Source organism: Crocodylus siamensis, chromosome 1 (genome assembly GCF_052110815.1).
Source record: "Crocodylus siamensis isolate JL-2025a chromosome 1, ASM5211081v1, whole genome shotgun sequence".
NCBI lineage: Eukaryota > Metazoa > Chordata > Crocodylia > Crocodylidae > Crocodylus > Crocodylus siamensis.
This window is the reverse complement of record NC_143395.1, coordinates 418,339,556-418,355,400: the sequence shown is the minus strand read 5'-3', so window position 1 is coordinate 418,355,400 and position 15,845 is coordinate 418,339,556. Positions and strand designations below refer to the sequence as shown.

Here is a 15,845-nt window from a genome sequence, read left to right as displayed (position 1 = left end):
CAGTTTATTTATCAATACATAAAGTTGCATTGCAAAAGTTTATACTGGAATCCTATAAAATTGATCCAGTTGTGCATGGGATTCCCTCCCCAAGTCAGTCCAGAATTAAATTATAGTGTACGTGCATATAATATACATGCTTAGGTAGAAATGAAGCCTGGGTAATTTTAACCCAGAAGACTTAGATTTCTGTAAGTGATCCCAAAAAAAAAAAAAAGGAAAGGAAAATGCATAGGCAATCTAACCTGATCAGTTCCCCGACTAAGACTATTAATATTGGACCCACTTCTCTCTTCCTGTAGTTCTTGCCTATCCTCTTTTCCCTTTGCATCAGTTTTGCTTTCACGTTTTTCTAAATTTGTATAAAACTGCCAATCTTCTCTTTGCTATCATCCTTCCATACAGAATATCAACCTTCCATACAGAAAATCACCCCTAGTCTCTTCCCGCATTATTGTTTTTTCCTTTTATCTTCAAACAAGAGCGTAGTTCGTAAGAGTCCCTCATGTTATCAAATGAGTACAAGGAAACTCTGAAAGCTATGGATCACTGTTTCTCTATTCCAGGCAATTTTTGGCTTTGCGTTGGGGTGAATAGAAGGCTCATGTGGTAGAGCTTTTTCTTCATATGTTATGTAAGAGTTCACTGTGTGAGACGTAATTACAAAAAAGAAAAATAATTTCTGGCTCTTGCAGACTGATTGTTACTATGAAGGGTTTGTGGAAGATGTCCCAGGATCTGTTGTTTCTCTTAGCACCTGCTCTGGACTCAGGTAAGGCAGACTGCTTTGTGCAATGGATAGTAAGCAATTTGAACCACTTAGCTCTGACATAATAGAATAAATGGTGAGTAGCTCTTTTTTCTTGCTTCACGGAGATTTTATGCCAGTTAATTTTATTAGGTGTCCTTCTGTGCTGTATCTCAGTGATATGTTACAAATGTATGAATGTAATTCGATGCACAAAATAAGCCATGATATTATAATTTTATAGATCTTAGGGCTGTGATACACATGTGAGGGACTGATACATGTCTCCCAGTAGATTAGATTACAGCCTTGGTCAACATTAAGCATTTATATGGTCAAATGCTGTTTCTGTTACTTTTTGTATTGTGCTAGGGGAAAGGCAAATCTTGATGGACAAGAGGAAAGAATATAACTGCAGTTACTTGAAGCAGTGGCAGAGGCTTATAAGGGTTGGAGCAAGAACAGTGTCACAGTGATTTAGTAGAAATCACAATGTCCTGAGTCAAGATACTATGTCCAAAAACACGTTAATTTTAACTACTGCATAAGTACAAATGACTGTTTTTCTTGGTGTCCACATTGGCAACAAGAAGTACCATTTTGACTGCAGAGTTTTCCTGATGTCAAATTTATTCAGAACACCACCAAAGTTCATAACACTGCTTAAAATTGTCATTGACCACACTTCTGTCTTTTTTTTTCTTCCTCCTTCTACTTTCTGTCTATAATCTCTGAAAAGTTGAGAGAGGCCACAGAGTTGTCCTAATGGGATTGTGGATACACACAATTTTAGTGTGCTAGTGCAATGAAAAGATTGGTAACATTGTAGGAACTTTAACTGCTTTTTTTCAGTCACTCTTATCCTCCTCTTAAAAAAAAGATGCAGTTTAATTTATGTGAACATTACATTTTCCCTTCTATTTGACCATTTGTAGTGGACTCTTGAAAGTTGAAGATATAAACTATGATATTGAACCTATTGAGAACTCTTCAACCTTTCAACACCTCATTTTTCAAGTAGCAGCTGATGGTGACTCACCTGATCACTGTGGAGTAACTGGTGATTTCATAGAAAATCAACCAGCTGAAGAGAGAGAACTTCCTACAAATGAGAGCCGTAAGGTATATACTATATTAATAAGAGTTACTTGAATTCATACATGTGTTTAGTATGGAATTTGTGTATGGAAAGGCCATGTTTAGTGCTGAAAGTGTCCTCACTAGTGCTGGGCATTTGTTTTGTATTCTGGGGAAAGAGATAATGCTATTTCCCCTGCCACCCCATGGTTCATCCACAGGGTCTGGAAGCTAAGGACATTTTTCTCTATTCGGACACCCCTTTGTCTGTATCATGGATTTTCTTTTGCACATCCATGCTGTGGCAGAGCACAGGTTGTGCCTCCCACTTGAAGGGTTTGAGCAGGCTGCAGCCAGTCTGCAGACCCAATCAGGCAGTCATATGGTAATCAGGAGGAGCCTGGGTATAAGGATAGGCCCTAAGAACAGAGTCGGCAGTTGCTGAAGGGAGCTGAAGAAGCAACATTGCCCAGCAGGAGATCTGCTGCTCCCAGAACAGCGTGGAGGTCAAGGGTAGGAACTATGGGGATGGAGAAGATTTCTGGCCCTGGTGCATGACCTGAAACTACACCCTGCTGGGGAGGATGGTGTGAGGCTGCCTGTGGTGGGACAGTCCCCAGGAAATGCCACACCAGTACCTCCCCAGTGCAAGGCGAGCATGGGGCACTGGAAAGCCTCAGCCCCTACTGCCTTACGGATGACCCTGTGGAGAGGAAAGGCTAGGGGAGCACACCCCAACAGAAAAGCACAGGTCCCAGGCCCACTGAGCAGGCCCTGAGCCAGGGTCCAGGCTGATAGAAGGGGGCCTGAGACCGGGCCCAAGTACATTGAGTGAGGTCTGAGGCCCAAGGGGCATAAGGCCCAACAGCCCAGGGAGGGGGCAAGGTAGAAGTTCAAGTGAGGGGCCTGGGTAGATGTCCCAGTGAAGGGGGAATGTGGCCTAGGTACCTGAGGCCTCATTTGGGCCAGAGGTTGAGTGTGGCCCAACAATGGGGCCAGGGGAGTTGGAAGTAATTTTGGATGCCATCTGCGAGGCATGGGACATAAGGGAAGGTTTGAAGCTGTGTATTTCACCCTTAACATCAGGGCAATTAAATGGGCAGCCTCTCGCCTAGGGACAACTTCAGTCACAACAAAGGCATGGCAGGCAACTCAGGTAGGCAGACTTCCCTAGACAGGTGGGTGAGCCAACATTTGGACTGGCCTTAGGACAGCACCCTGTTACACATGCCTAAACTCTCTCTGATCTGCTTCTGCTGGAAACAGAATACCGCCACTTTCTTTTTGTGTGCTGTTTTGGGTTGTTGTTCTTCTTGATATGTTTCTAAAGCACGTCTAGCCCTTGCTTCCCTTTCATTTGGGGTCAGATAAAGAACCAACTTCCATTATCATGCCCAAATTTCTTTCTCACTCTCTTCCCCCCACATTCATAGGACATTTATCATTCTGGAAGAGTCTGTTAGTTAAGGTGTGCCCAGTACACTCAGAAATACTTCACTGCTGAGAAGCTTTGACACCCAGTTGCTGCCTATGCAAACAAAGTCTGTAACAGGGGTCTAGTAATGTACCTCCACTTATGATAAGCAGCTCTTCTTTCTCTGCCTGTTACATCTGAAGAAGACTTGATAATCCTTCATGTGGTCTTTTCTACCTTTCTCTCTTCTCTTCCTGACAAGTCCTGATCAGTATTCTTTGAAGGAGAAGTGAGCGGGCTAGGAGCAGGCAGGTTCAGTTAGGTCTCTTTTTTGCTTGTCTGACCTCAAATTACTGCAGACCAGCATTGAACCTTGGAATTGTCCCCTTCTATCCATGTGCAACTAGGATGAAGTTTGACACACTCAGAAAGTGATGTCATTTTGCTGGAGATGGGGATGCCTAGACCCTTGAAAAGCTGAAGAGTATGACAGAGTTGTAGACTAGGACCTCAAATTCTCTTCTCTGGGCTTTTTCTTTGAGGTATCAGATGATATCATCCCATCCCTGACATCTACCATCACCAGTTTAGAGATGCCAGAGGATATATCCCTGACTGTTTTGTTTAATATTTACTAATTAAAGATAGCACAAAAATAGTATCACTTCTTGTACATGTCCTAGACCATCATGACTACAAGGACACTTCAGTCTTATTGCTTTAGCAGTCTATCATCTATTAATTTGTCTAGTCCCTTTTTGAACCTGATTATGCTATCTCTCTCTACAACCTCCTGTGGCAATGAGTTTCACAAGTTAACTACCTACCCACTGCATAAAAAAGTACTTTCTCTCAGTGTTAAACCTGTCTCCTGTCAAGTTCAGTGGGTGCCATGAGTTCTCATGGTCTGAGATCTAATGCAGAACAGTTCCCTTTTTACTGTCAGCAGTTCACACATTCCCTTTCTTCGTGGCATTCCTGCCCCCTGCCCCTTTGTCTTCTACATGTAATCTGTTCTTTCTGTCTTATTGATAGCATCTGGGGAAGTAGGTGTTGCTTATGAAAGCTCATGCTTCTCTGAGCCAGTGAGACTCCAAAGTACCATCCTGCCCTACCTTCTGCCTGACTTCAGGAGCAGTTAGTCTCAAAGCAGATACTGGTCTTTGTTATAATAGGATGCCTCTGTCATTTGTCTTCTGTGAATGGTAAGTGAATGGAGTGTCTACATCTTGAATCTTTTTCCCAAGTCTGGCATACTAATCCTTTATATGTTCCAGTGGGATTCTTGCAGCGTTAATGTTTTCCAGGAAAACAGCACCCCTGTCTCCTCCTCCCAATTGAGTTTAACATATAGGCCCCCCTCAATGACTTATTCAGTATTTCTCTCTCTCCCTGCCCTGCCTCCCCTCCCCAAAGAAAAAGGTAGCTACAGGGGCATGCACAAAGTTTCAGCATAGGCAGGGAAGGGAGGAGCACATGAAATGGGGCCAGGTAGCAGGGGATTGTGAATCCCTGGTGTAGATGCACACAGAAGGCGGGGAGCTGGCACAGCAGTTAGGGGTGGAGGATTCATTGTGCCAGTGCCATTGTATGGATAATGTAGGGAATCTTGAACGGGAGGAAAAGAAGGGGCAGCACACAGAGCCCTGATAGAGCAGTGACAGTGGGGGGAATCAGGGGTCCTTGAAATAATGTGGGATGGGAGTGTGATGCCGAGGGAGCTCTTGAGGAGGAATGGAGGAATGCATTCCCTGAAAACAATATGATGCCTTTTCAACTCTCTGCTATTTATGCTCTGTGCAGTTAGAGTCAGGATTTCCCTCTTCTGTGTAAAAGGACTAAAACAAGTCATTTGAAGGGAAACGTGCTAGAGTCAGGTAAAGGAGAACTCTGGGTGTGAATAATGCCCTTTCAGTTACTTATGGTATAGTCTGTGTTAAAGTTAGCAATTGATTCTCTCCTTTAATGTTACATGATTCTCTAGATTGGTGAACATGGAATACCTATGTAGGACTAGACACACAGGAATACATACGATGGCAGCATAGGACTGTACTATTGTGCTGTTGTTTTGGCATGACATGTCATTTCCTGGATTGGCTGTACATGATGCTGGTGTACTCCTTAATTTACAGTATGATCCTCGTTACCACACCTTGTATGGACACACCAGATACTTAGAGTTCTTCCTTACTTCAGACAGACAGGTGGTAAGTCTCATCACATTTTAGTTACAGTGCTTTTGTTCTGACTATATTCTGATATAGTTAACATATTTTAGTGATGCTCTGTTTAAAACACTTGTACAAATGGACTAAACACTGAAATCCGTTATAGATTAAAGTGCAAATTATCCTCCTCAGTCATTTATTTGAGAAATTAGGGAAGTCAGTTTTCTTCCTTTCCTAAGAGCTCACCTTACAGAAATGTTTCTGTTTCAGTAATACTAGTTTACATGTAGCCTTCAGTAAAATAATACCATCAAATGAACAATAATACTTGTATATAATTTATATAGTTTATAATTTTTGCTAAAAGTATATGCTAAGACTATCCATTCTACCAGTTTGCACAACATTAAAACAGAACATAGTATATCCTGATAAAACAGAGATAAAATGAAGCAATGGACAATAACTTAAAAAAGTGGAAATTCTGTTTGATTTTGGCCCTTATTCTTTGGGCAAGTAACAGAAATACACCCAGAGGGCATCTATCTGTATGCTGGCATCTTTAATTCTTATATTAGTCTTGTTTTAAATATAGGGAAGCATGGGGTTACTGATTTTCAGTATATTTCCTAGGCTGTGTGTCTGGAGGAGAATATAGGTGGTATTTAATCATCTTCAAACAAGATGGGTTTTTTTGGAAAAGGAAGGACTTCTAAAATGAACTTCTTAAGGTGTCTGGTAGACATAGAAGATCTATATTTCTTCCAAAAGTTCAGAATTCTTAATTGAGTTAAGGTGGTGAGATTAATATAGTGCCATGGGACTGAACCGTGGGCTCAGCATCCTATGTATCTGCATTACTGGCTATTCTTTCATGAGTGGAGAGGGTAAAAGGCTTACATGTTTGTTTTCCAGTTTCTGCTTCCTCTGGTTCATTTATGAACTATTGACATGGCTTTTACCTGGTTTTGAGCTCCATGTCCTGTGTCCAGCAGGCCAGCAAAATGCTCTCCTGAGGTAGGAAAATGCCAGGAGATGCTCCAAATGTAAATGGTTGACATCCCATAAAATGTGGCTTGTCCACTGAAGGGGCTTCCTTCTTGGCCCTCGTGTTCAAGAGACAGACAGTGACTGAGCCATTGTATCAAGCTGTTTCAAAATTGCTTTGACTTTTTAGTTGTACCTGTTCAGCTTGTATGAAAAAGGTCCTACTTAAGGCTTGATGAGTCCAGGTTCTTATGAAGAATGAGCAGGGATTTAAAAAAATATCTAGGAAAAAACAGGTTGTAAGCATGGGTTGTTAAAACTTGTTCAGAAGTCCGGAGCCAGTCGCTTTTAATACTTGCGTTCCTGTCTTAGAAATCATTAGTCATCATTTCTGAGTTAAGCTGAGGGATTTAAAAATACTATTATAAGCGTTGCTGGAGCAGTGAGGGGGATGCACTGATGGAAACAACAAAACAGGATCTTCAACGTTTCATTCTGGATTTAGTAAAGTACTTCAACCTCCAAGTAAAATATTCCAATGTTCATATATAAAATGCAGTGAAGTAGACCAGTCTGGATGATGGTATTGCAGTGGACTATAAATTTCATGGATTCATAGATTGTAGAGTCGGAAGGGACCCTGAAGGATCATCGTGTCTGACCTCCTGCCCCCAGCAGGAAAGAGGACCGAGGTCAGACGACCCCAGCCAGTTGCCTACCTAGCCTCCTCTTGAAGACCAAGTTAGGTGATAGCACCACCTCTCTTGGCAGCCCGTTCCAGGTTCTAGCTACCCTTACTGTGAAAAATTTCTTTCTAATGTCTAACCTGAATCTACTCTCCACTAGTTTGTACCCATTATTCCTAGTTACTCCTAGGGGTGCCCTGGTAAATAGCGGATCTCCAACTCTCTGTTGTCCTCCCGTGATAAACTTAGAAGCTGCTACAAGGTCTCCCCTCAGACGTCTGTTGTGAAGGATAAAGAGATCCAGATCTCTCAACCTCCCCTCGTAGGGTTTTGTACAGAGGCCCCAATCATGCGAGTGGCCTCCTCTGCACCCTCTCCAGATTCTCCGTGTCCCTCTTGAAGTGCTGCGCCCAGAACTGGACACGGTACTCCAACTGTGGCCTGACCAGTGCCGCATAGATGGGGAGTATCATCTCCCTCAGTCTGTTGGTCATGCATCTGCTAATGCACAACAAGGTGCGATTGGCTTTGTCGTTAACCTTGTTACACTGCTGGCTCATGTTCATCTTGGAGTCAACTAAGATCCCTCTCAGCCGCTGAGCTGCTGAGGAGGTCATCCCCCAACCTACAGGTGTGCATGGAATTCCTCCTCCCTAGGTGGAGTACCTTGCATTTATCTTTGTTGAACTGCATCCTGTTTTGTTCTGCCCATTGATCCAACCTGTCCAGATCGGCCTGTATCTGCTCCCTACCCTCTGGTCTGTTAACTTTGCCCTATAACTTGGTGTCATATGCGAACTTGGACAGGTTGTTCTCCACACCCTTGTCCAAATTGCTGATGAAGATATTAAATAACACTGGTCCAAGGACCTACCCCTGCAGGCCACCACTGCCCACCTCCTTCCAGGTCGAATATGATCTGTCTACCACCACTCTCTGGGTGCAGTCCCTAAGCCAGTTGGCCACTCACCTGACTGAGTAAGTGTCTACTCCACAGCCTGCTAGCTTCCTTATGAGAACAGGATGCAAAACTATATCAAAGGCCTTCTTAAAGACCATCTGCCTCAGCTCCTGTGTCAAGGCAGTGTGTTACCTGGTTGTAAAAGGCTATAAGGTTTGTCAGGCAGGATCTACCTGTGATGAACTCATGCTGGTTTCCCTTCAGCATCATTTTCCCTGCTGGGCCTTCACAAATGCACTCTTTAATGATTTTTTCCAGTGTTTTTCCAAGCATAGAGGAAAGACTGACTGGCCTAACGTTACGCGACTCATCCCTTGTCCCCTTCCTAAAAATGGGTACCACATTGGCCCTTTTCCAGTCCTCAAGGACCTGGCCAGAGCACTACGAGTGTTCAAAGAACCGTGCAAGCAGCTCAGCTATGACACTGGCCAGTTCCTTCAGCACCCGTGGATGGAGGTCATCCGGGCCGACAGACTTGTACCCATCCAGCCCCTCCAAGTGCTCCTTAACTAAGTCAGCACTAACCATTGGCAGTCCGGTGCCTTCTGGACATCTGTGTATGTTCAGGTTGGGCAAATTGTCTTGGTCAGTACTTAGGAATACTGAAGCAAAAAACTCACTGAAGAGCTCCGCTTGTTCCCTGTGTCAGCCACCAACTGTCCTGATTTGTCGTGTGGGGGCCCTATGTTACTCTGCGCCTTCCTTTTGCTCGCTGTGTATCTGTAGAAGGACTTTTTGTTGTCCTTTATTGTTGTAGCCCTCCTAAGCTCCAGTCCTGCCTTGGCCTGCCTGATTCCCTGCAATAGTGAGCCCAAGAGGTATATTCCTCCTTGGTGGCTGCCCCCTGCTTCCTCTGCCTATACATCTCTTTCTTTGCTCCAAGTCTTTTCTGGGGTTCCCTGTTCAACCAAGGGGGGTTTTTTAGTCTCCTTTCCCCTTTCTAGCATGATGGAATAGTCTCCTTTTGTGCCCCAAGGATCACTCCCTTGTGAAACTGCCAACTCTCCTGGACACCCATACACTCAATGCTCTTGAGTTCAGCCACCTCACTAACTAGCCTGCGCCCTAATTGTCCCTTCTGAAGTCTAACACTTTAGCCTAGCTGGTTATTTTGCCCACCCTTCGTTGTATTATAAATTCAACCAGATGATGGTCGCTATCTCCCAGGCTATTATGCACTCTCAGGTTACTCACAAGATCACCCCCTGTTGCTAAGACCAAGTCTAGCAAGGTGTTATCCCTGGTGGAACTGGACACCTCCAGGGTTAGGTGGAGGTCCTGCATGCAGTTTAAGAACCTATGTGAGTGGTTTGTTTTGGCCGTCTGCTTCTCCCAGCAGATGTCCGGGTAATTTAGGTCCCCAATGACCACTGCCTCTCTCTCCTGAACGGCCTCTAAAAGCTGCCATTTAGGTATGGAATCACCAGTGCTTAGTCTTTCTTTCTTCAAGAGTCAGGTTCAGCTAGTTCTTCCCCACAGAAGGCCCCATGTAGGGCTGACCAATGGCCACTGAAAGGAGGTGTGTCAGAGGAGGAAGTAGCAGATGACACTCCCCCTTCTGCCATTTCTCAGCATAACTGTGCAGATATCACCTCCATATGCAGACAGTTTATGAGAGTATGAAGGCAGGGGGCACTAAATTGGTCAGCATAGTCTCTGCATGCCCAGATCAACCAGGGAGAGTTGCCGGGCATTAGCCTTCTTGAGCATCAGTAGGGGAAGGCAGGTGATACCTTTGGAAGAAAAGTAATTGCCATCTCCTTTCAAGCACATCTTTTTTTCAGTATTTCTGGAAGTGCTATGTATGTTTTCTCTCCGGACAGAGGCGTTGTGTCCCCTAGGAGCCACCACTACACAGACACAAGCCCTCCTTCCCTATGTGGCTGTGACCCATGTATCCAGATGAGGGCTAGTGTGGGCCTGGGCTCTGCATGTTTTGTGATGTGAAAAACTGGATTTTGAGTGGGAAACCACAGAGGCAGGTTCTGAAGAGTTTTTTCCTGCATAATAGAGATACATAATAGATGCATACTAACACTACTAAAAGAAGTAGTACTAAGAAGAAAATTGGTTCTTTGGTCGGTGCTGTGTTTCCAGAGGTATTTTTGTGGGTTTTTTCTTCTTCTTCTTCTTGCAGTATAAAAGGTTTGAGGAAAATGAAACCAAGGTGCTGAACTCAATGCTCCTTTTGACCAGCATACTGAACACTGTAAGTTATTTCCTAAATATATGTTGTAAGTGAAAAATGTTCTACTATTCTTTTCAACTGAATTACTAGTTTGACAAATATCAGCACCAGAAGAGTTGCTATTCTGTGCTAATCCAGTGGTCTGTCTAATCTGGTATGTCTATGACTGGTCACAGTTATTGGGGAATAATTGACTGAAGGGTAATGTTGAGATGGGCACCCAGTCTTGATATGAAAACAGAAAGGGATAGAGACCCTACCACTTCTCTTTGTAATTAGGTTTACTGGTTAATCCGCCTTGTTTTTTGGGGTTGTTTTAAAGCCTACTTTTAACCTGCAAAATATTAATTCTTGTTTTACCTGTCTCCCCTGTATTTAAAAAAAAACCAAAAAACTTAGCAAAAACTAAAAATCCTTTAGTCCCCTTTTTTTCCATTATTTTGCCTGAGAATGCTGGTATATTAAAAGACCTATAATTTTCCTCCTTTTTCTGATTGCCCTTCTTGAAAATGAACTAATACAAGCTTTCCTTCCATCTTATTTTAGTTGCATTTAAAATATTACAAATTAACAGCAGCAACAGGATGTAGATCTTTGTAGTCAGCTCTAATACTGCAGGGTTCAAGGTATCCATACCTGCTCATTTCAAAAGGGCTTTCTCCAATAAGAGCTGTTTTATACTTTACTAGCCAATCTCCCATCGTGAATGATGGAACATGTCTGGGAGAGCTGACATACCCCCACCACACACCCTTTGGGGCCGATCATGTAAACCAGGCGTAATTATTTTGGGTGGAGGATGACTTACCGAGTTTTGGAAAGCTGTCAAAAGCTGCGTGGGTAGCTCCACCCCTTGGCAGGTGCCCCACGCTCTGGTCACTATCTTGTGACCGGAAGTCCCGGCCCCTGACCTTTGACACCAGAAGTCTGTCCCTTTGCCCCCGAAGAACTCCTTTCAGCAAGGGGTTGTGCTGTCTTGGAAACAGCAAAATACCAAATTATATTCTAAAAAGGAAACATCTACAGCATTCATTAATTTGATTTCCAACATTTTTTGTCCCAATTTACATGCGTTTGTGTAGTGCACACAGAGGATTACACAATGGCTTAAAATGCAGTTTTACGCTTGTATATTGTGTGTGGGGAGTGGGTATGTGGGGTGAGGGAACATGTGGGTGTGGATATGTGGGGTGTGGGTGGGTATGTGGTCTGTGGGGGAAGTGTGCCTGGGCTGTGTGACGGGATGTGGAAGTGGGGGTTAGCATGTATGGTAGTACGAGGGGAATGTGGGTGCATGCATATGGTGGGAAGTGCGTGTGGGACTCCTCCTATGAGCACACACACAACCCCATGCACTCTGCCCCTGGCTGCACACCCACACTCACCCACCTAGCCCCTGGCTGCACACGCATGCCAACCCACGCACTCTGCCCTGGGTCCACAACCAAACTCACTCACCAACTCTGCCCCTGCCTGCATACCTACACCCACCCATGTTGCCCCTAGCTGCACACCCATACCTACCCACCCACTCTGTCCCTGGCTACAAACCCAACTTTCCCTTGGCTGCACACCCACTTACCCACTATGCCCCTAGCCGCATACCCACCCACCCACTCTGCTCCTGGCTGCACACACCCACACCCGCTCACCCACTGTGCCCTGGGTTGCACACCCACACACTGTGCTCCTGGCTCCACAACCGCACCCACCCACCCATGCTGTTTCTGGCTGCACACCCACCCACCCACCAACTCTGCCACGGCTGCACAAAAAACACACACACACACACACACACACCCTACCCTACACCCCGCCCCACCCCCCCGACCAGGTGGGTGCCGCAGGCAGAGAGTGCAGTTGCCAAGGGTGGGATGGGCTGGGCTACTCAGTCCTGCTGAGGCTCCTCCTGGTCCTACTGCCCATGACTCCTATCAGCTTGGGCAGGAGCCAGGGCAAGTCAGTACAGTTTTAAAGCCCAAGGGCTCCCTCCGCTTCCAGCTTCCTGCCTGAGGGGGCAGGGCCCATGCAGCTAATTGCCACCCACCCTCTCCGGGGTGCATGCGTAGCTGACCTCCAGCGTTAGGGACAGACAGGCGGAAGTACTAAGCCTTTTATTATACTAGAATACTTGTGTGGTATGAACACATCCAGTTGCTTTGGTCCATAGACAAAACAGAAATATTTATGGTTACTATTTGTGTAAAATTGTTCACAATCATATCACAGGATGACATCATTCCTCTCTTTCCTTTCCCTTTGGGCATTAAAATCTCCTTATTGGTCCTTTGCCCTGCCACCTGTATTATCCGTTTCTCCTCTTAACCAAGCTGGACTTTTAAGGAAAGTAATGGAGAAATGAGATTTCCAGACTTTATAGTAACCCTTTTTGAAAAACTCCCAACATTTTCCCACATCTTCCTAACATAAATTTGCTTCTTTCGGCATTGGGAATTGTTTGGACACGTTTTCCATTTCTCCAAAATGATGGTGTTCAGGTCATGGTGTGTAGCCAGCATGTTTCCAACAACCTTTTTCCAGCCATCATCACAATGTGGTCTAAAACCATGTTACCCTGTAATGGATGAGATGTCTTTTATTTTAGAAAATGATCTCAAATTTTCAGAACTAGTTTTCCTACATGTCTCTGTTTATCCTGAGGGTAATGAATATTTATTCCCTTTCTTCACTTTGCAGATAGGCACTTCGGGAACAACTTGTTCAGTTCTCTCCTTTGATCTGGGGGAACGTAACAGGTTCCTGCCAGTGTCCCGTCCTGTCTGACACATGTTCAAGGCCCTGCTGTTGGGAGCCATCACTTCTTGTAAACCGAGGCACTGTGCTCAATGCCTCCCTTCTGCTCTGGTACCCACTTTGTCCTTCAAACAACTGGTCATTTTAAAAGTTCAGTCCAATGACTCGTCCCATACATTTCAATAATACATCCCCTGAATCTCCTTTTCTGCAGCCTAACCACGCTCAGTTGTTTAACCTTTTCCCAATGGCTTACATTTCAACCTCTACAGTAGGTTGGGGCAGATGGTTGTCTGGCTCCATTGTCTCTCATTACTTGAGACCTGCAAGCAAACTTCAGGATCCCATCCAGTCTGGAAGTTACTACTGATGAGCGTATCCTCTTCCTTGGCACTCCCCAGAAAGTTTTGTTTGGTCTCTGTCCTGAAGGACCCCTAAAGCCAAGCCTGGCATGGGTTCCCAAGGAGCGTTGAGACCCTGGCTCCTTGTTGGCCTTGGTGTGCTAGACAGCCTGTCTGCTCCCACGGCTGTGCCTGTGTGACCCAGACTCCTAGAGACCGGGTAACCCCTCCTACCCTTTCTGAACCATTTTCATGCATACACAGATACCTATAAGCCAATTCCCCAAAAGCAAACCTTTAAATGCCATCTTCTAAGCCAACAGGGGAGAGGTAGGAGTGCCATGTCCCAACCAGCACAGCAGACTGCTTCACTTCAGTTTTTCTTGTGCCATTGCCATTACCTTGTCCTCCCTGGGACTCTTGCTTTCCTCCTTCAGCTCCCTCCATGCCTCTTCAGTGACCTTCAGGTGCAGTGTGCCACATTAGCAACAAAACTGTTACAAGACTAATATCAACCCTGGGAACTCACCCTCCTCTCCTAGGACTCTCCCTGCTCTCCTAGGTATCCCACTTACGAACCTATCTATAGCAAAGGGTGCTCACACTGAGCCCCTCAAAATCTCCCCCCCAGGACGCTAGATCCTTTTGTGGGAGCCCTGGGGTACCACACCTATCAGCACCGTTAAGCGGGCAAATATGATTCACAAGATACCCCCAGAGATTTCCAACAGAAATCCAGAGTTGCAGTCTTTTTGAGTCCTTTGCAACAGAAAACTGCTCTGTTGTTTTTCAGTAGTTAAAAAGGAGTGAAAATGAAGAGCTGATGTTTTCTGAGGGGTTCCTCCAATCAATCCAGGTTGAGAACCACTGCACTTGATATATCTGGTTTAATTTGCTACCTCTGTAGTGACAATTTCTTCCGCTGCTGGAGCAGGGTCTGGGCTAGATGGACCACTGGTCTGACCCAGTATGGCACGTCTTTTGTTCTTATGCCCTTTCAAGTGCCTGATTTGGGAGCTACTTAATTGCTTACAGCATGTTTATTTCTTGGTTGCTGATGGCAAACCCCTTCCCCATTTTGTATGCACACCTCAGCTCCCTACTCTTGCCCCCCAAACTTCCTCCCCTCTCAAGTACCGCATGCATGTGATGTCAATGTGTTAATGTATGAGGGAATGTAATCATGAACTTCCAGGGTAGAGGAAGATATTAGATGAGCAGAAATGGTATAAAAAAAAAGTGAAGAAATTAAAATACATATTCTGAAGTCCATATTGTTCTTATAACTAATAATATAAATGAACAAACTGCAGAAAAATATTGGGTCAAGTAGAAGGTCTCACATCAACATGAGTATATGGAAATCATTTACTGTAAAACCCTGCAAGTAGATGATACCTTGTTTTCAATGCTTGTTCTAATTGCAGATGTACAAATCACTTAATGTTCGTATTGTTCTGATTGGAACTGAGATATGGACAGAAGTGGACCACATAACAGTTACTCATTTACTGGACCATGCTTTCCACTTTTTTGCTCCATGGGCTAGACAGTTCCTTAAACCCCGCATATACTTTGACCATGCACAGTTACTCCTGTAAGATACTCTTTCATTTTCATATGATTATGTAGATAGTGTATAAGTGTCAGTATTAAATGCACATTCCTCAGCTTTTATGAAATATTTAACATGCATTTTCGTTTATGTAACAAAACTTGCTGTTCCCAATATTGGGATGTTGTGGGGTTTTTGCATCTGAAACAAGAGGAGAGTTCAGACTTTCTGTGCCTACAGAGCTGGCTTTGTTTCTCTGAAGGAATATAACAACTGCCCCACCACACTATACAAATAGTCTCTCTAATCCAGCGGTGTCAAGAATACAACAGCATGGGTCCAGCTCGCAGAGCCATGTCGTTTGGCCTGTGGGTCTGGGTCCTGGGTGGTGGGGTGCACAGTGGCAGCATTAATATCCACAGCTTCTGGAGTTGTAGCAATTCACACTGCTGCCACTCATCCCACTGCCAGATTTCCAGCCTCGTGGGCTTGATCCAGAATGCAGCACTGTGTCATCTGGCCTGCAGGGCTGCTTGTGGGCCAACAATGTGACTTCAGAACAAGCAGCGGCTAACATGGCTCTACAAACCACAGCAATTAATGCTGCTTGACCCACTACCACACTTCTGGCCCTGCGAGCAGCCCCACAGGGCAGATGACGTGTCTCCACACTGGATCCAACCTACTCCAGCAGCCCCTGGGGCAAAGGGAATGTGATACCCCTGCTCCAATCCAACAGTGACGATCACTAGACGTTTCAGAGGAAGGGCAGGACCTGCGCAGCTATGAGTGGCTTCTTCCTAAGGAAATGGTTACTTTTTAATCCCCACTTAGATGTCCTTGGGTTATACCCTGAAGTTTGTTGGTTTTAAGACCTTTCCAGGTTGGTTTTTTTTTTAAACATTTCCGTTGGCCCTTGGGATATTCTGAATAGCTGTATCTTGTACACAGTTTCCGTAGTTT

The 15,845-nt window shown here is 44.8% G+C and overlaps 1 protein-coding gene across 1 annotated transcript in view; it reads left to right on the top strand.

Annotated features, from left to right (window-relative positions):
- Positions 1-15,845, top strand: part of LOC149875487 (disintegrin and metalloproteinase domain-containing protein 9-like) — a 39,101-nt gene that overhangs the window by 1,191 nt on the left and 22,065 nt on the right. Inside the window, exons 2-6 of the mRNA XM_090055098.1 lie at positions 696-772; positions 1,684-1,870; positions 5,375-5,449; positions 10,182-10,253; positions 14,755-14,924. Coding sequence (XP_089911224.1) covers positions 696-772; positions 1,684-1,870; positions 5,375-5,449; positions 10,182-10,253; positions 14,755-14,924 — 581 coding nt within the window. The remainder of the gene's footprint in view (positions 1-695; positions 773-1,683; positions 1,871-5,374; positions 5,450-10,181; positions 10,254-14,754; positions 14,925-15,845) is intronic.